The sequence below is a fragment of the Salvia miltiorrhiza genome, chromosome 8, assembly GCF_028751815.1.
Source record: "Salvia miltiorrhiza cultivar Shanhuang (shh) chromosome 8, IMPLAD_Smil_shh, whole genome shotgun sequence".
NCBI lineage: Eukaryota > Viridiplantae > Streptophyta > Magnoliopsida > Lamiales > Lamiaceae > Salvia > Salvia miltiorrhiza.
The window spans coordinates 6,810,787-6,828,625 of NC_080394.1; the positions used below are offsets into that span (position 1 = coordinate 6,810,787).

The window sequence follows — 17,839 nt, forward strand, 5'->3', positions numbered from 1 at the left end:
ATAAGTAATAAATAAATTAAAAAATCGCACGAAGGAGGACTCGAGCCCAGGACCTCAGGTTTTTGACATTAAACCTCTATCGCTAAGCCAACACACGCACACATTGTATTTAAAGATAGGAATTGAATAGAGTCATTGGAGAGAGTTTCTTTCATTTTCGATCTTTTATCCGTTAAAAACCCCTTCCATTTGAAACAAGAAATGACTGTGATAGTTGAATCTGATCATTTATATTTTGTAGATTTAAAAATATAAATATTACTCCCTCCATCCCACGAATCTTGACACGTTTGGTTTCGACACGGGAATTAAGGAGTTGTAGATTAGTGCTTTAAGTGTGTAGGTAATAAAATATAAAAGTGATAAAGTAGGAGAGAGAATGTTATAAAGTGATAAAGTAGGAGAGATAATGTAATTAAGACCCCTTATTTTTGGACTAATTATTACCTTATTTGGAAATGTGTCAAGATTCGTGGGACGGCCCAAAAATGAATATGTGTCAAGATTCGTGGGATGAAGGGAGTATATCTTTGTATTTTTATTTTTTATTTTAAAAAATGTGATTAATAAGGATGATATTTGGACATACATAATTACGAAGGACTGGGCCCAAATACCTAAAGCTTATGGGTAGAGCTGGCAAAATCGGCCCGGCCCACGCGTGTTTAGGGTTGGGCTGGGCTGTACAAAATGTAGGCCCAAAAAAACTCGGGCCTAAAAAACCCGCCCAATCAGCCCGCCGGACTGATCGAGCCAGGGGCTAAACTCGGGCTTAAACTGCTACTGGCGTGCCCTGCATCTACCCTACCCCTACAAGCTTGCTGCCTGCGTCTGCTAGCCTCTTACCAAACTTATAACCGAAAAAATATATATATATATATATATATATATATATATATATATATTGTGTTTTATCATTGATGATGCAAATGACGAAAATGATTATGAGATGATGAGCAACTAGATTTTTGAGCTATGATTCTTCATCTTTGCTTACATCATGACTTTGAATCTCTGATGCATCATAATTCATAACTTTTGGTAATTGAGTAATTATATTATGTATATGATGTGATCATGGGATGTTATAATAAATCATACTTAGATAACAGTAGCACTAAAAGAATAATTATATTGTATAATAAGTATTTATATAATGTTGTAACTTTTTATAAGCATCGCAATTTTTAAAATTTCTAGTTAGTAAAATATTAAAGGGTACATATCACTTTTTGGCCCATCGTTCGAGTGTTTTCTCAAATATATCACACTCTAAGCATATTTACAAAACAATACCCATCGTTTCATTTTTTTTCTTATTTGTGGCCCGCAAAAATAATCCGACGATCGGATTTTGACGTGTTCCGGCCAAGTTCCATGTAACTATTATACATCACCATTAAAAAAAAGAAAGTAAAATACACGTAAGAAGCCAAAGAATCGTGTCTGGCTTCTGAAAAATAACGCTTCAAACCTGTTTCCTCAAAGCAAAAGATTCAAAAGAATTGAACCCTAAACCGAGCAACATCGCGTGGGAGCTACGGCGACGGCAGGTCTAGTAGCAGGAGCGGCGGAAGAGCGAGGAGGATCTGAACGAGCTCAAGGGCTGCATCGAGCTAGGGTTCGGGTTCAACGCGGAGCAAGGGCAGAGATTGTGCACTACCATCCCCGCGCTCAATCTATACTTCGCCGTGAACCGCCAGTTTCTGACGAGCCACCTCACCAGCCCCGGCAGCACTGGCCCCACGCGGCCGCCCCTCGCCCCCGCGCCTTTACCACCCACCACATTAAGCATCCGATCATGCTCTTTCGGGAGGACCATGGGAGATTCCGATTCCTGGAAGATTTTGAACAAGGTGCGGTGCCGATTTAGGTTTATTTCCGATATTTGTGCATTTTCAAATAGACCGAAACATGAAATTGATGAAGCGAAATAGATCGAAAATGGAAGAGCAGCCGGGCTTAGGGTTCAATTCTTTTGAATCTTTTGCTTTGAGGAAATGGGTTTGAAGCGTTATTTTTCAGAAGCCAGACACGTTTCTTTGGCTTCTTACGTGTATTTTTACTTTTTTTTTTAATGCTGATGTGTAATAGTTACATGGAACTTGGCCAGAACACTCCGATCGCCGGATTATTTTTGCGGGCCACAAATAAGAAAAAAAATGAAATGATGGGTATTATTTTGTAAACATGCTTAGGGTAGGATATGTTTGAGAAAACGCCCAAACGATGAGTCAAAAAGTGATATTTACCCAATATTAAAGGCCGAAATCACCTATTCAAAATTCATAATTTATGTCAATTTGCGTTTTTATGTATTAGATTGTTAGTGAAAAAAAATATTAAAGGCCGAAAACAAGATTTAGTAAAAAAAAAATATTGGACGAATTTGGCCCAACCACCCGATCGAGGCTGAATTGAGCTTGAAAATTGGCAGCCCGATCGAATTTGAGATGGACCAGCTCGGCCCGATCAATCTCAAAAGTCCGCTGGCCCGCCCGTTTTGCCAACCCTACCTATGGGCACCTGAGTATGCTAATGTATAACTCGTAGGTCCTTTTTCCTTTTCTTTTTCAAATGCAAAGAAACCAATCATGTGAAACTTCTCCCAAATAGAAAATTAACACGTAAGTGGTGTCGGGAATTATTATTGTGCAATCATTTTGAAAGATTGCTTCCGTTATATACTAAATGAAGAAATGAATCTATCCCTAAAAAAAATGAATCTATAATATATTAAAAAAATTAAATTAATTCTAAAACTGAACGATAATTTTTGATTGTACTAAAATTGAAAATTTATTTATAAATGATATATATATATATATATAATCTTTTTATTTTTTTTATTTTTTAACTATAAAATTTGAGTAATTATAAAATATTTGATATGTATATCGAATTATAAGTCACAACACGAGCTTTAATTTAATATATTAAATTTAAAATGTAGAAGTGGTATTTATTTAAAAATTAAAATTTAATAAAATTTTCTCTCATCTCTCATTTTTTAAATAAATCTATTTTTAAAAATTAATCTTTATTTTCATTTTCATTTTTTTATTTTAATTTGTTTTATTTTCTTAATTGTTTTATTTTTTCATAATATCAATTCTTGAAGACTTCCATAGAACTGCAGAGGTGAAGTCGGTGAGCTTAAGACAATGAGCTGGGGGTAATTTCTCCTCTAATTGCAAAGAAAAAAGAAATTGAGGAGGGGATTACAACCCTATGTGAGGGTCAGGGGGTGGTGGGTAATTCTTGTCTAGCATAAACGAATATATGTACGATATAAATTTGATATTATTTTTCTATATATTAACCTTAAAATTTAGAATACTTTATTACTTGCCATATGACGTCAAAATTTGTTTCGTTCCCGTTAAATAGGAGCCAGTCAAATGCAGATTCTAATTACATAGAACAATTAATTTGTTGAAGATTCTGTTTCTCTCTCATCAGTGATGGGGTGGAAGAGTGATCTTCTAGTGTGCACAAGCTTAGAATGCGAAACAGGGGAGGAAATGCTTATATCCATGGACTTAGCCAAGAAACAAGGCGCAGATATTGTGGAACTCTGCGTTGCTTCTCTCTCTTTCTCTCACATTTCTGAAGTTGAGCAGCTTCTCAAGCTCAGGAACTTGCCTTCAATCGTCTCCCTCGGGTATTCCTTTTCATTTACTCATCATTTTTTCATTTACTTTATCAACAAAACATCACCCCATAAAATCAATAACTGATTTATACACAAAAAATACTTTTTGTTTTCTTGATAAGAGAGACAATATATCATATATTAATGGAGTTTAGAGTACCATCCCCGATTTAAATACAATATTGTTTTTTATATAGACCTGCTTTACATTATTGTTAGCATTCTGTTACTGTTACAGCTTCATAAAAGTGAAATGGTTGTGTGCGTGTTGGTATAATCACATAAGGATTAATATTAAAGAATAAAAGTTTCAAGTAACAATATAGTATTATTATAAGATTTTAAAAAATTCATCTCCCCTTAACCCATATATATAGAGAAGAGAGAAAGAGAGGGGTTCAAATGAGAACTGTTAAATAAAATGATAATGAGAAATTATTATCAGTCATTCGATCGTGAAGATCTACGATGAATGTAATATTTTAATGGATGAATGCAATATTGAGTTCGAATCTTAAAGGAATGATTTTTTTTTTCAGTGACATTAAATTTAACAGCAGATTCATTAATTTTATATAAAAAAATGTATTATTCTTACGTTCTCACGAAAAATTGAGTTAACAACACCCTATATATATATACATGTGTGTGTGTAAATGAGATCATGTAGTACTCAATCTCATTCATCGATCTTTTTGATCCTATGATCAATATTTTCTTTTTTCACATTTTTCAAGCTTACTTTACCGTAGTAGGGGTATAATTGAAATTCAATTGATTATTTTATGCATATGTTTCAACATAAATAACTTTGTCGATTCAAGGTTATGTGATTTTAGAAAATATTATATATGTTGTTCAACACAAATATACATACGTAGGAATACAATGATACATATGAAATTGGTTGATGCGACACCATCATCCGGCACATGGTTATGTGATTTAAAAGAATATGCATGTAGTTGATTACAGATGTACATATAAAATTGGTTGATGCAACACTACTATTTGATGCGGGGCATGTGAATCAAGAAGCGATAAAGTATAACCGAAGCAATTTTTCATCTTTTATTTGAAATAATTAAAAAAAATAAAAATATGTAATACAACATGATACGATATAAGGAGTTTAATTTATACACATGTATAATGTATATTTTAAATTTGATATTACATACTCTAAAAATATGATCAAACATATATGAAGTACTGGTTTTATTAACTAAAATAGGAAATTGACGTTATTTATGATATAGACTCCCGTGAAATATAGAAATGGCGTTGAAATGTGAAAATAAAAATAAAAATTGCAGCATTATTAAAAAATAAATAAAAATTGCAGCAGTTTATTTCAGTAATGAAATGGCCGATGACTAGTGTACATGTGGCCACGCCGGGGGTTAGTGTTTGATTTATTGTATTTTGAGCATGAATTTCCGGCCCCTTATAGGATTGTTAAATAACGAAATCACATAATTATATACTATTCTTTTTTAACGTGTATATAATTACGTGGGATTAATAATAGGTGGGATTTGTCTCCAAGGGGACACCAAGCGAAGATGCGAATTTCTGTATATGAACAGTGAGGTTCAGGAATCAAATCACACCGCTCCCGACTCCCCCTCTCCCAAAGTAAAATAATAATAATAATAATAATAGGTGGGATTAATAATAATTTCGAATTCCCCCTCGCTTAATGCCTTAAATTATTATCAATTAAATTGTATTTTATTATCACTTTTAAATATGAATTGATTTTTTAAAAAATTGACTCGATAAATACCATTTTCACATCTCTCTGTAATACTTCAACTCTTTGACTTTATCAATAAATTGTGAATTCGCCCCTGCTTTCAAATATGCCACTTTCCTTAGAAACGAAAAGAAAAAAAAAAGAACATACCACTACCTGTTTTCTTTTTGTTTTTTCTTTTTTTGAGAGAGAGAAAAGAAGAGCTATTGTTCATATTTTAAGCTGAGTGATAAAAGACGTTAAAAGGAGTAATATTCATATGAAAATATGGAAGTCCGTTATGTTCATACGAATCATACCAAACAATACGTGTCTATCTGTTATGTTTATTCAAAGTAAAATAGAAGCCCAGTTATTACGAAAGGTCATTTTTTTACAATATGTCAGCGTGATCGTGATACTGATGGTAACATTTCTTGCCTCTTATGTTCAATTTTAGGCTGACACAGACGTTTTCTTATTATCAAGAAATAGAATATTTTTCACGTGATTATGTTTGTATGTGAACCGATTGTTAAGTCCTTTTCGTTATAATATTTGGAGTTAATTAGTTTTTCTCATTCGCTATTTTTATTTTTATTTTTATTTTATTATTTATAATCTGAATTGTATTCGCTTATTTTTAAGAACGAACTCTTGATTTTATCCCCCTCCTTCTAACTTCTAAGGTTGTGCTAACCTCTCCTTCCCATTCGGTCCCTTTCCAAATCATGGGTTATAATTCTTTAAAAAATATAGTATGTATTAATTTTTAACGGAATTTGGTTCAATTTCTTTATTATATCATGAAATATATTAATATGATATTTAATATACGCAAGATGCAATGACATTTTTTAGAGTTATTCACTCACTCATATTAATTGGTTCAAAGAGGAATGTCTCACAATTGATTATACATATAGGGTGTGTTTGTTTTTTATCTTTTTAAATAGAGGAATAATATAATGAGGTATGAATTTATCATTTAAAATGTGGATCATTTTTTTATATCTTGTTTAGTTAGAATGATAATATATTTATAAACTCCTTAGAAGGTGGTATAAAATTATACCATTCTTTCTTAAGGTATAAAATTATCCATTTCCCAATGGATAACGAGCTGCTCGAAAAATTATACAATCTACCCTGATTTTTTCATACATCAAAACAAACGAGGTATAAGGTGATAAATATAGCTTATTCCTTCCTTATGCCTCAAAGCAAACACATCCTATATAGTTTAAGGCAATGAACACATTAAGTACTTGGAAAACTGAAATCAACATGCAATTTTCACATCGCATATGCCCTTAATCGGTTCATCCTTGATAAAAGACTGGTAGGTTCTTTTTTTTTTTTTTTTTGAGAGATCCAAAAAACTGGTATAGTTTCTAACAACATTAAATATAATATTACATTCGGAAAACCATCTTTAATAATAAAAATACAGTATGAATTTATAACCGAATAAAGTATAAAACATAATTATTATTATTTAGTTGAATAATAATAAAACATTAATATAACATGACAAATGGACCAATAAATCACATCGCATTTATTTGATGCTAGTCGGTAGGTAAATCATACAAAATACGTGTATTCTATGATGGGTAGAAAACGGCATTATGAAATGGGCTCAATTGATAAAGTATGTGGTTACCGTTACATTTTTTTATAGGGTAAAAAAAAATATTATGAAAACCCATGAACTATACTCATTTTATCAAAAATACCCTGAAACTTTCGAAATGTTATCTAAATCATCAAATTATCAAATTTTATCAAATATATCCTGTATTTATTTTTCGGTCACCAGAAACGTGATGTGGCTCGCCGGATGCCACAATGTAATTTATATTCTATTTTTTTGTAATGACATGGAAAAAATGACTTCGTTTCGTACCATATTCCATCGTGTTTATCCCTAATTGTAGGTTATTAGCGTGAATTTCAAACACGATAGAAGTGAATTTTAAATTTCAGAATGGATTTTTTAAATTACATTGTGGCTTTCGGCGAGCCACATTACGTTTTTGGTGACCGAAAAATAAATGCATGATATATTTGATAAAAACATGATAGTTTAAGGATTTAAAGAATATTTTAAAAGTTTCAGGGTATTTTTAATAAAATGGATATACTTGAGGAATTTTCATGATATTTACTTTTTTTTCTTTTTTTTTAAAGCGTAAGTTTTGCGCCAATAATTCATGCATTCCAAACAAATTGTGGGCTCTCTGAAAACTACATCAAAGACTTTAGAAAACTACAGGGGCAGAATGTCACACATTAATTAATTAATTTTATTTATTTATTTATATTTGTGTATTGTGTTGTGTGCCTTGTAAATAAAGACTTTGATAGATTTACCTGATCTATCTACTGCGAAACGAAATACTCCTTGGTAAAATAGATTAGGACTTTTATATTGTATAGAATAGGAATATCACATTGGTCTAATTGTATAACAATTTAAAACAGTGGACATAAATAAATGTTAATTAAAAATACAAAACGAAATACCACTTCTTGTACTCAATATTATATGAGATAGGTGATTTCTTTTTGAATATTTTTACTTATATACTACATGCTTCAACGAGGAATATTTACTTTTCGAAGCTGAAAAATAGATGGAGGGTACGATTGATACAAATTGGACATTTAAAAATTTAAAATATATTTTCAATAATTCATGATATACTTGATAGTGCGAAAATAATTTGGAATTTAATGTGATATATATATTAGTATAAATAAAATATCAATGCTACTATATAATTAATCAAACATATTTCTACATTTAAATGTACTGTTAAAAACTAAGTGCTAAGTACTGTTTATTATTAAAATTAATTTCAGAAAAAAGGCCTACAATATTTTGGGCGCCATCCGGGACCAAAACAATTAATTACGGAGTAATTTAATTGACGAAATCTTTCTTTTAGTTTGGAATGATTTAGATGTTAATGGCATATTTCTTCTTGGGCCCAATAGATGTACAGATCAACGAAGAAGACATTCTATCATAGAGGCCACGTGGCTTCAAATTCTAAACCGGGCCGTTGCTGTGGGCGTCGAATTTGTAGAAATTAATCACGAGGTCCCACTTCCTTTTCTTCTTATTCATTCCTTTTTTTAATCGCATTTTCTCTTCTTCTTTTATTTAATTTCACAATCTTTTAAATTTAGCATTTTTTTTATTGTGTATCAATTCTATTATTGAAAAAATAGAATGACTTTTGAAACTCAATTATCTTAGGTTTTTGAACTAGTCAACTATCTAAGTTGATTGCTCATGTGGTATTAATCCTAAACTACTTATACAATCACAAATTTTTTTTTTTTGACAAAATAAAAAACGAGAATTCTAATACTATTATTATTATATCGCATGCAGGTGCGCGCTTGGGAAATTGTTAGCAAACTGAAAAGACAAGTATCCAATACGAAGGTGATCGTCTCGAATTATGTAAATACGGGAAATTTGACGGCGGAAACACTGGGCGATTTGATCGTGGACATGCAGTCTGCAAATGCAGATATCATTAAACTCGTGATTAACGTTGATTCCATCACCCACGTAGCCCCCATTTTCCACGTGCTCACTCACTGCCAGGTGCCACTGATTGCTAGAGCTGTGGGGGATAGAGGCCTCATCAGCCAACTACTGGGCCCCAAATATGGTGCATTCATCGTCTCAGGCAGCCTAAACGGCAAAACCGAACCAGGACTGCCGCCTTTAGCTAGCATCAGACAGATATACAAACTACACTACATGGATTCCCACACTAAAATATTTGGCGTTGTCTCAAATCCAGTCGGCCACAGCAAAGGCCCTCTTCTCCACAACCCTGCCTTCAGACACACGGGCTACAACGGCATCTATGTCCCCCTCTTAGTTGATGACATCAACGAATTCTTCCGAGTTTACTCCTGCAATGACTTTGCTGGCTTTAGGTACCTCTCATTTCTTTCTTTCTTTTTTTTTTCTTTCTTTTACATGTCATAATCTGATTTCCTTCTAGTGTGGGCATACCTCACAAGGAGACGGCCGTGAGCTGCTGCGATGAAGTCGATCCACTGGCTCTGGTAGTGCTACCACCTTTCTCATATATATATAGTTTTGATCAGTGTTAATTGTTTGTGATGCTCTGCCTTTCTTCTCAGCTGATAGGCGCTGTCAACACCATCATCCGGAGGCCCTCCGACGGCCTCCTCGTCGGCTACAACACCGACTGCGAGGCCTGCATAACCGCCATTGAAGATGCATTCAGACAACGCCACAACGTCAATGGACATGTGTCACCAATTTCTGGGAGACTGTTTGTCTTGATCGGAGCCGGTGGGGCCGGCAGAGCAATGGCCTTCGGAGCTAGGAGCAGAGGGGCCCGCGTCGTCATCTTCAACCGCAGTTTTGGTCTGCACCACTACATCTCTTCATCATGTAACTTGTGTGTGAATTTTTTTTACATTATTTCTATGTTTTGTTTTTGGGTGAAGAGAGAGCAAAGGCTCTTGCTGCAGCAGTATCTGGTGAAGCTCTGCCCTACGAGTGCTTGAACGAATTCCGGCCCGAAAAAGGGATGATTCTTGCTAACTCTTCTGCTATTGGGATGGACCCAAATCCCCAACAAACTCCCATTTGCAAGGTTTTCAAACCTCTCAATATATTCCATTTCACATAATATATAGTTTTTGTTACAATGTGTGCATGGTGTGTGCTTTCTTAGGCTGCCTTGACGTCGTACGAGCTGGTTTTTGATGCGGTTTACACACCGCGGAACACTCGGTTATTACAAGAGGCTGCGGAGGTTGGAGCCATAGTAGTGAGTGGTGTGGAGATGTTCATCAGACAAGCTCTTGGTCAGTTCAAACTCTTCACTAATGGATTAGGTACACATCTCTGCTTCAGACACTGCTTGCTGCTTTTTGCCTATGATGGAGTAAGTATGTAACTGTATTACTATGTTGAATGTGTGCAGCACCAGAGGAATTCATGCGCAAGATTGTACTAGACCAATTCTGAAGCTTCCCGCATTCAACAAAACAGATTTGAGATTTGTGTAAAGAAATTAGAGCAATTCTGAATTGTTCCTACTTTTCAGTTTCTAAATTTGCCTATGTCTCAAAAGATATATATACATGATTTGCAGCATTTGCATAATCACTCCTTCACGATTGACTTAAAACACACTAAATAAATGATTTACAGCATTCCCATTTTGTAACTCAGGATGGGAGTATAGGTTATGACCATATTAATTAAAATACCCAAAAATGAGAATGACATTCACATAGTTACTGTCATCATATTCAATGAATGAAAACTGCAAATTAGATCTCTGTTAGATCCGTTGCATCGGCTAAATCATATTACCAAAAAGATCAACTTTTTGAACTTGCCCACTTGTTCTTATCTTTCTTAATTCATGATGAAGTAATAGGGGAGGTTTGAACTTTGATATTACCTCAATATTAATTGAAGTTAAGTATCATATATGCTTATGAACTTATGGATGAAACAAATGACCTTATTAACATCCAATACGATTCCCACAAGCGCGGTCCTGATCCTTGAAATCGGTTTACCCAATCATCAAAGTTCAAAGGAAGTACAAATAGAGAGGTCCCATCACAATGTCTACTGTCTATAAAATGGTAATATCAGAGGCAATAGCATCAATGGGCATTTGGTCTAGTGGTATGATTCTCGCTTTGGGTGCGAGAGGTCCCGAGTTCGATTCTCGGAATGCCCCCCTTTTTTTTTACACGCCTACAATTTTTTTATGTATTTATAGTTAATTAACCTAAAAAATAAATATAAAAAAAGCATATGTAGGGACTATAGATATTTATTTATTTCGGAATTCATGCGCAATCATCTTGATCCGGTTTACTTTTTATACTTCCTTCCATTTCAAATGTCTTATTTTTCTTTTTTAGTTGTTCCACTTGAAATGTCTTATTTCTCTTTATAAAAAAAATAATCTTAAAAAGTAAGAATTTTTTAGGCTTGTATCACATTTTCAACTCTACACTACACCACTTAATAATTCAATTAACCTTTTTTTAAAAGGTTACTGTGCCGAAAAGAAACATGACAATGAGTAATATATTTTTTTTTTTTGTAGCTCATAATTAATGATCCCATATGTGGCTCAATCATTGGGACCATTTTTTTCTTTTTTTAAACTTGAAAGTTGAAATAGACAAAAGCATCAGCCACAAGCCCATTCTACATTTATTTAGGCCCAACACATTAATTTGTTTTAACCCAAACAGCTAGCAACATTATTTTGCCACAAGCCCAACTCCATAACTTTTGCAATACGAAGCAACACTTTGCAACTTGTTCTCTGACATTTAGAGGAAGCTTTAGGCCTGGTGGTGGTGGATCTAAATGAAAATTTTGATCCGATCAAGTTTATCATTCTCTGACTCTATAGCCAAAACATTTGACAAGCAGATCGCATCAAACTTAGATCTATGGCTTCTTCATAACCAAAATCTGCAACATCGTTTAAACAAATGTATCTGTATTTGGTGACGACTTCCCGCTTCTCATCCCACATCGTTTAAACAAATGTATCCGTATGCGTGCGTGTTTCTCAGAGACGGAGATGGCGCGGCGCTTGGACGGAGGTCTTCGGAAGAGGTGGCAGCGACCGGCGAGGTTTGGCAATGGCAAGGGATTTGGGGAATTTCTTTTTTCTTCTATATTTTGCGTAAACTCAAACAAAGAGATGAGTTACCTTCTTAGTTGAGCATGCCAGAAAGGCCCGTTTAGTCCAAAATCAATCAGGCCCAATTGTTTCTGAATTTATTCTTCACAAAGCCCAAGAACTAAATGCATGATCCATCCCAATCCAAAAAGTTTAATTGGGCTATATTTTGATAGCTATAATCACCATAGGCTGGCATATCCACTTTTTATTCGTAATAAGCAAAGCAGCTAAAAATAAAACGAAAGAAGGAGAGATTGAACTCGGGACCTCTCTCACCCTAAGCGAAAATCATACCACTAGACCAAATGCCCTTTCATATATTCGATTTTCTATAGTTTTATTTATCTTTGTCGTATGATCAACAAGGGATTCTTTCCGTTTTCCCTCCAAAATTTGCCCCACTAAATAGTCATCTTCCCCGGTTTCGGGAAATTTCTACTTCCCATCACTTCATACATTCATCCACAGCTCATTTGCGAATATCTGCTTCTCACTCAAACCCTAACTACTGTAAATCACATGTTCCACTGAATAATCGCGGATTATGCTCTCGCACACATTCCAAATCCTTTAGGTGAATAAGCTTTTTTTTTTCGTTTTTCCTTTTTTTTTGAATTTTTCACGCGATGAACGCTCGTACAATTTCGATTTTCAGCTTTTTGTGGCGCTCTAATATCTCATTTGTTCAAGCATTTAGTTTTTTTTCCCTCATCTTTAAATGTAGATGATACTATTTCATTATCTTTAGTGCGGTTCCCGTGGTTTGTTACTTTTAGATATTCATGTTGGCTATGATGATGATGGCACTACCAAAATCACAATCCAGATCAAGAATGGTTTAATCAAATATTATAATGCTGAAATGTTGTAATTTTTATGTACACATGATTCAGTGATTTTTCTTTTCTATAGCTTCGTTTCTAACTCTGCGTTTTGAGCTAGGATAAGGAAGTTGCAAGGTGGAATGGCATTGTATGAAAATACTGTCCCCTTGGATGACACAGTTGCCCTCGACAGCCCCATCACAAAATCCGGGCGACTGAGTATTGATATGAACACTCAGGTTTTGGATGGATGTGAATCAGCTCAACAATCGGGTGATCAGATGAATGATTACTTGGAGAAAGGTGTAGCTCTTGATAGTGATGATGAAGGGGAGAATCGAAATGAGGCTGCAAATTCGATGAATGAATGTTGTGGTGTAACTGGAAGGTTTTCTGGCAGGAGTGTTATAGGATTGCTGAGACGACCGCTAGCTCCTGCAGGTAAATTGCTATTCACTTATTTGATTAGAAATGTGGTGAAAATTTGAAGCTACAAAATGTAATGTATGTCAGCCCCATCTTCTCCTTGTGAAGTGAAGGATTTCAGCAACTAATTGCTTCCATGAAAAAAGCTTTACTTGTTTTACTTGGAGATTCTCGCATTGGAAAAAATGTTCTTTAGCGAATGTTTATGTTTTTGTATGTCTGAAACTCTTCTTGGAAGCGTAGTTGGTTGAAGTCAGACGATTCAATGCAAATTTGCAGCGTTCTCTCATGTTGGTTCTTTGAGTTAACATCAGTTCTCTCTTTGCCCCAGGTTATTTCCGGAGGCTTAACAAGGTTAAGAAGAATGTGTTAGGTCGTCTTGATTCAGCTATAAGGGAAATGGGTGATGAAGAAAGTGCTGCTGAGAGGATTGGTATGTGTAATGATTATAGATTTAAAGAACATCGTGTGGTTGTGGACAGTGTAGTATCCAGTTCATCAGAGCAAAAACCGGTTCTAATGAATCCAGCGAATACAGAGGAAGAATTACTCGAGAGGAAGTTGTCCTCAGAAGAATCTAAGTACATGGTTGTGGGGAAGGGTACAAATTATGACATTAAGCGCTCAGAGGTGATTGAATCTCCACAAGTTTCAGAATCACAAGATAAGGCCCTGCGGTTTGTGGAAGACTACCTTTCAGTTTGTGATTTGCGTTCACACGAAGACATCCCAACTAGAAAGACAGACATGATCACGTCACCTCCCTATTTGAGAGCAAAGGGTGCTCAAAGTTTGGCTAGGAGACTAACCCTTGGATCAATTGCTAGCAAGTTAACAACTTTTGACTGGGCTGAAATGCAGATTGATAAGGCTGAGTACTCCTCACCAAGACTGTATGGGGATTCGGTCTTTGGATTTAAAGGTGACAAACCTGGTTCTGTAACTGTCGATCAAGAATCTACCAATGTTAAGTTGCAAAATGAGATCTTCAATCCTCAGCTAGAAGAGAAGTTGCCTGGAAACATGTTAATTTCCAATAATTTTGACACAATTTGGTTGAGCTCCAATGACTCTGAAAAAGTGCGATCAAATCCTGGAATGTGTATTTCACCTGATTCCATGGGGTTGGACGAGCAGCTTGATGCTGGAATATCAAGGCAGAATGTGGAGAATGTTGAACACTTAAGGCTTACACCAGATGAATCATGTATTGGCTTAGACACTCAAATGGCTGCTGAAGCTATGCAAGAATTAGTACATGCAGGTACTCCGATGGCTGATGTTTGTTTCATCCATCAAGGTTCGAACAACCCACTTATGGACTCGTCTAATGCGGTAAATAATATGAGTAAATCAAATGCAGCCAGTCAGGAAGTGGCTTTTGTAGACTGGAGGTGCAAAGAGAAACGCTCTAAAACTAGAAAAATTTCTATTGTTCAGGACAAAAGTTTATGTAGGTTGGCTGCAAAACGAGTTAAGAAACTGCGGAAAACTTTTTCTCAACATGTGGTAGGCAAAAATTTGACGACCAAGAAACTCATGGCTGAGGAATTCTTCAATGACAGAACAGAAAATACAATAAACAGAAAAACTGCAGCATCTTCAAGGATCACCTTGCAGCAAGAGGAATATGGAATTACTGAAAAATTTAGCTCAAAAGAATTTCAGAAACTTGATCGTGTACGTAGCAGATGGGAAAACGAGACAGCTGATGGCATCAAGTGTGATCCCCCTCGAAAAGAAAAAAAGATAAGTAGTAGCTTTCACAAAGGTTCATGCAAAAAGGGGATCGGTGCAACCTCCTTGAAGTCAAATCTCGGTACATCTTCTGAAGTGGTTAGAGACAATGCAAAAGGCAAAGAAAACTCTTATCTGGATGTGGCTGATAGGACTCTTTCAGAGTTCAGCACACGGGTCTATCCAAAGGGGAAAAGAGCACATGTATCCAGACCACGCCATGCAATTTGCTCGAGTAACCAAAGTTTTGCATTTGCCTCAAATGATAATTTTCTGAAACCTGTAGAAGAAGCAGTAGGCAGGGAGGTAAAGCTATTAGTCTATAGCAGACGGCGCAAAGTTTCATTAGGAAGAGAACACGCAGAGAGTTCTGTGAAATTGGCTGTTGATTTAAGTTCACCTCTTACTGATAGTGCAGTTCCAGGCAAACAAGTAAATATTCCTATTGAATCTGATGCCAACAAACAATTAAAGCAAATTGTTGCTGCAGATGATGTTTCAGTTAACATGAAAGTAGACTCATTGTCAAAGGGGAATTCTGCCAAAAGAAAGCGATCATCATTGAGCCCTCTTTCAAGATCTCCCCTAATGAAAGAGCTTACAAGATTGGGTTACACTGATTCATTGCCTGATTTTCTTCCTAAAGATTTAAGAAGGAGAAGAGCTACAGAGAAAGTATGCATTTTGTTCAGCCAGAACTTGGACACAAGCACACTCAAGCGGCAGAAAAAGGTACATTCTACCATCAATCAACCGTCAATTGTTTAAATAACCTGGTATTGTTGTCGGTGTGAGTTGCATATTTACTAATATATTCATTGATACAGATTGTAGCACGACTAGGATTTTCAATTGCATCATGTTCCTCTGCTGCAACACATTTTGTAGCTGATAGATTTGTACGGACAAGGAACATGTTGGAAGCCATTAGTCTTGGCAAACATGTGGTGACACATTTATGGCTTGAGAGCTGCGAACTAGTTGGCTATAATGTTGACGAAAAGAGTTACATCCTCAGAGATGAGAAAAAGGAAAAAGAAATTGGTTTCAACATGCATGTTTCGCTCACTCGCGCCAATCAACATCCACTTTTGAAGGTGATACATCAATTACATTTTGAACAGAAGCAGCATTGCAGTGAAGACGTGTGCTTTAATTTATGACTTCTTTCCATTGATTTGCAGGGTCGTAGAGTCTTGATCACCCCAAATGTGAAACCTAGTGTCGATGTGATAAACAGCTTGGTCAAGGCAGTTCAGGGAGAGGTACGAGCTGTCACTACAAACTTCAAAAAGTGCTACATTACATTCCATAAGATGAGGAAATTCAAAATCAAATGATTTCAGTTAGGACATGAACAAGACAAATATTAAACACAACCTAAACTTTCTGGATTAGGGTGGTCCTGGTGGACCAGGCAGAGTATCATTTCTGAGAACTCAATCTAAAATTACAGTTTTATGAATGTTCCTCAGGTGGTCCAAAGCATACTGAATGCGACGAAGGATAAGCTGATTCACAATGATGTACTAATCCTCTCCTCTGAAGAAGATTATACAATTTGCTTACAGTATCTCCATAAAGGTACCAATCTTTTCTAAGTCTCTTATTATCATTTTGGCTTTTTCCCTTTTGATTGATGTACTTATTCTTCGACATGCAGGAGCTTCCATCTATGACTCAGAGCTTTTGCTGAATGGAATTGTAACTCAGGAACTGCAATACGAGAGGCCAGTAAAGTTCAAAATACATTTACATGAAACTTATAATGTGTCCAAGAATTTGATTTTTTTTATCAAGTCATGCACTAACTTGATTCGAATCCGCGCATTTCTTGAATAAAACATCATGGTGAAATGCATCTACAAGTTTTCACGTTGATGTGTTGATTTTGGGTTTCTACAAACTGCTTTCTTTGTACAGGTATAGGCTTTTCAAAGATAGGAAGGAGAATGGCCATTGACGTCTGTCATCAAAGGCAAATTGGATGATGTATATGATGTACAGAGTGCAACTCATCAGTCATCCCTACTCATATGCGCACAGGATGTGATGTGCACCTCTTTTCATGCTTATTAATGGTTAGTTTTCAGTTTTCAATTTTTGTAATAATTTTATAATATAAAAATGATTTGGAGTTTTAATTAGGATTTGTTTTCAAAATTTTAGGGTTTATATAATTTGCTTCTTATTTTTTGTATATAATTGTTTGATTGCTCAAAATGTGGGTCTCTATATATTTTTACTTTTTAGTTTTTTGTCAGTCTCTTTTATTAGGGTTGATCTTTTCATAATTAGGATTTATTATTATCTTTAGTTATTATTTAATATTCTTTAGTTGGGTTAGATTATTTCATAATCATTATATTAGTTTTTCAATATATTTAATAATTTCAATTGTTATTTATAAATAATTTATAATTATTTTAATTGTAAGTATTTCAGGAAAGAAAAAGAAGAAGACAAGACTTGTGTCTCTCAAATCCCAATTTAACAAATTTGAGGCTGGAAGAAATGTATGAACTCCTATCTTCATATAGTATTTCATCTCAAATTTTAAACATATCTATATAATATATACAAATGAGGGTGCAATATGTATTAAACCTAAATCTATATAATATATAAAAATAAGAGAACTGCTGATTATAGTAACTCTTTTTGTTTTTTCCATAAAATCGTCTTATTGGTAATTCATTTTTTTTAATTAATAAATACGTGTACA

General features: G+C 34.8%; 2 protein-coding genes and 1 non-coding gene across 4 annotated transcripts; all 3 read left to right on the forward strand.

Moving 5' to 3' along the window:
• Positions 1-3,346: 3,346 nt before the first annotated feature.
• LOC131000507 (bifunctional 3-dehydroquinate dehydratase/shikimate dehydrogenase, chloroplastic-like) lies at positions 3,347-10,566 on the forward strand. Of its 2 annotated transcripts, XM_057926445.1 has the most exons (8): positions 3,353-3,664; positions 8,397-8,502; positions 8,800-9,359; positions 9,428-9,491; positions 9,570-9,819; positions 9,903-10,051; positions 10,133-10,295; positions 10,385-10,566. In XM_057926445.1, the coding sequence occupies exons 1-8, from the start codon at positions 3,465-3,467 to the stop codon at positions 10,426-10,428; spliced, it is 1,536 nt and encodes a 511-aa protein (XP_057782428.1). In that variant the 5' UTR covers positions 3,353-3,464; the 3' UTR covers positions 10,429-10,566. The 2 variants fall into 2 exon arrangements, with proteins under 2 accessions (XP_057782427.1, XP_057782428.1); XM_057926444.1 differs by having other exon boundaries at positions 3,347-3,664; positions 10,133-10,566.
• A 520-nt stretch (positions 10,567-11,086) lies between these two features.
• TRNAP-UGG (transfer RNA proline (anticodon UGG)) lies at positions 11,087-11,158 on the forward strand. The gene has a single exon. It is a non-coding gene; the product is annotated as a tRNA-Pro (tRNA).
• Positions 11,159-12,487: 1,329 nt separating this feature from the next.
• On the forward strand, positions 12,488-17,443 carry LOC131000508 (uncharacterized). The gene is made up of 8 exons (XM_057926446.1): positions 12,488-12,701; positions 13,070-13,392; positions 13,709-15,846; positions 15,942-16,211; positions 16,299-16,379; positions 16,590-16,698; positions 16,778-16,844; positions 17,038-17,443. The coding sequence occupies exons 2-8, from the start codon at positions 13,092-13,094 to the stop codon at positions 17,075-17,077; spliced, it is 3,006 nt and encodes a 1,001-aa protein (XP_057782429.1). The 5' UTR covers positions 12,488-12,701; positions 13,070-13,091; the 3' UTR covers positions 17,078-17,443.
• The last annotated feature ends 396 nt before the right edge of the window (positions 17,444-17,839 follow it).

Coding starts and splice junctions, on each gene's coding strand:
- LOC131000507 (XM_057926444.1), top strand. CDS start 3,465: ATGGGGTGGAAGAGTGATCTTCTAGTGTGCACAAGCTTAGAATGCGAA. Junction 3,665..8,396: donor CCTTCAATCGTCTCCCTCGG/GTATTCCTTTTC, acceptor TGGGCCCAATAG/ATGTACAGATCAACGAAGAA. Junction 8,503..8,799: donor TTGTAGAAATTAATCACGAG/GTCCCACTTCCT, acceptor TATCGCATGCAG/GTGCGCGCTTGGGAAATTGT.
- LOC131000508 (XM_057926446.1), top strand. CDS start 13,092: ATGGCATTGTATGAAAATACTGTCCCCTTGGATGACACAGTTGCCCTC. Junction 13,393..13,708: donor ACGACCGCTAGCTCCTGCAG/GTAAATTGCTAT, acceptor TCTTTGCCCCAG/GTTATTTCCGGAGGCTTAAC. Junction 16,212..16,298: donor ATCAACATCCACTTTTGAAG/GTGATACATCAA, acceptor ATTGATTTGCAG/GGTCGTAGAGTCTTGATCAC.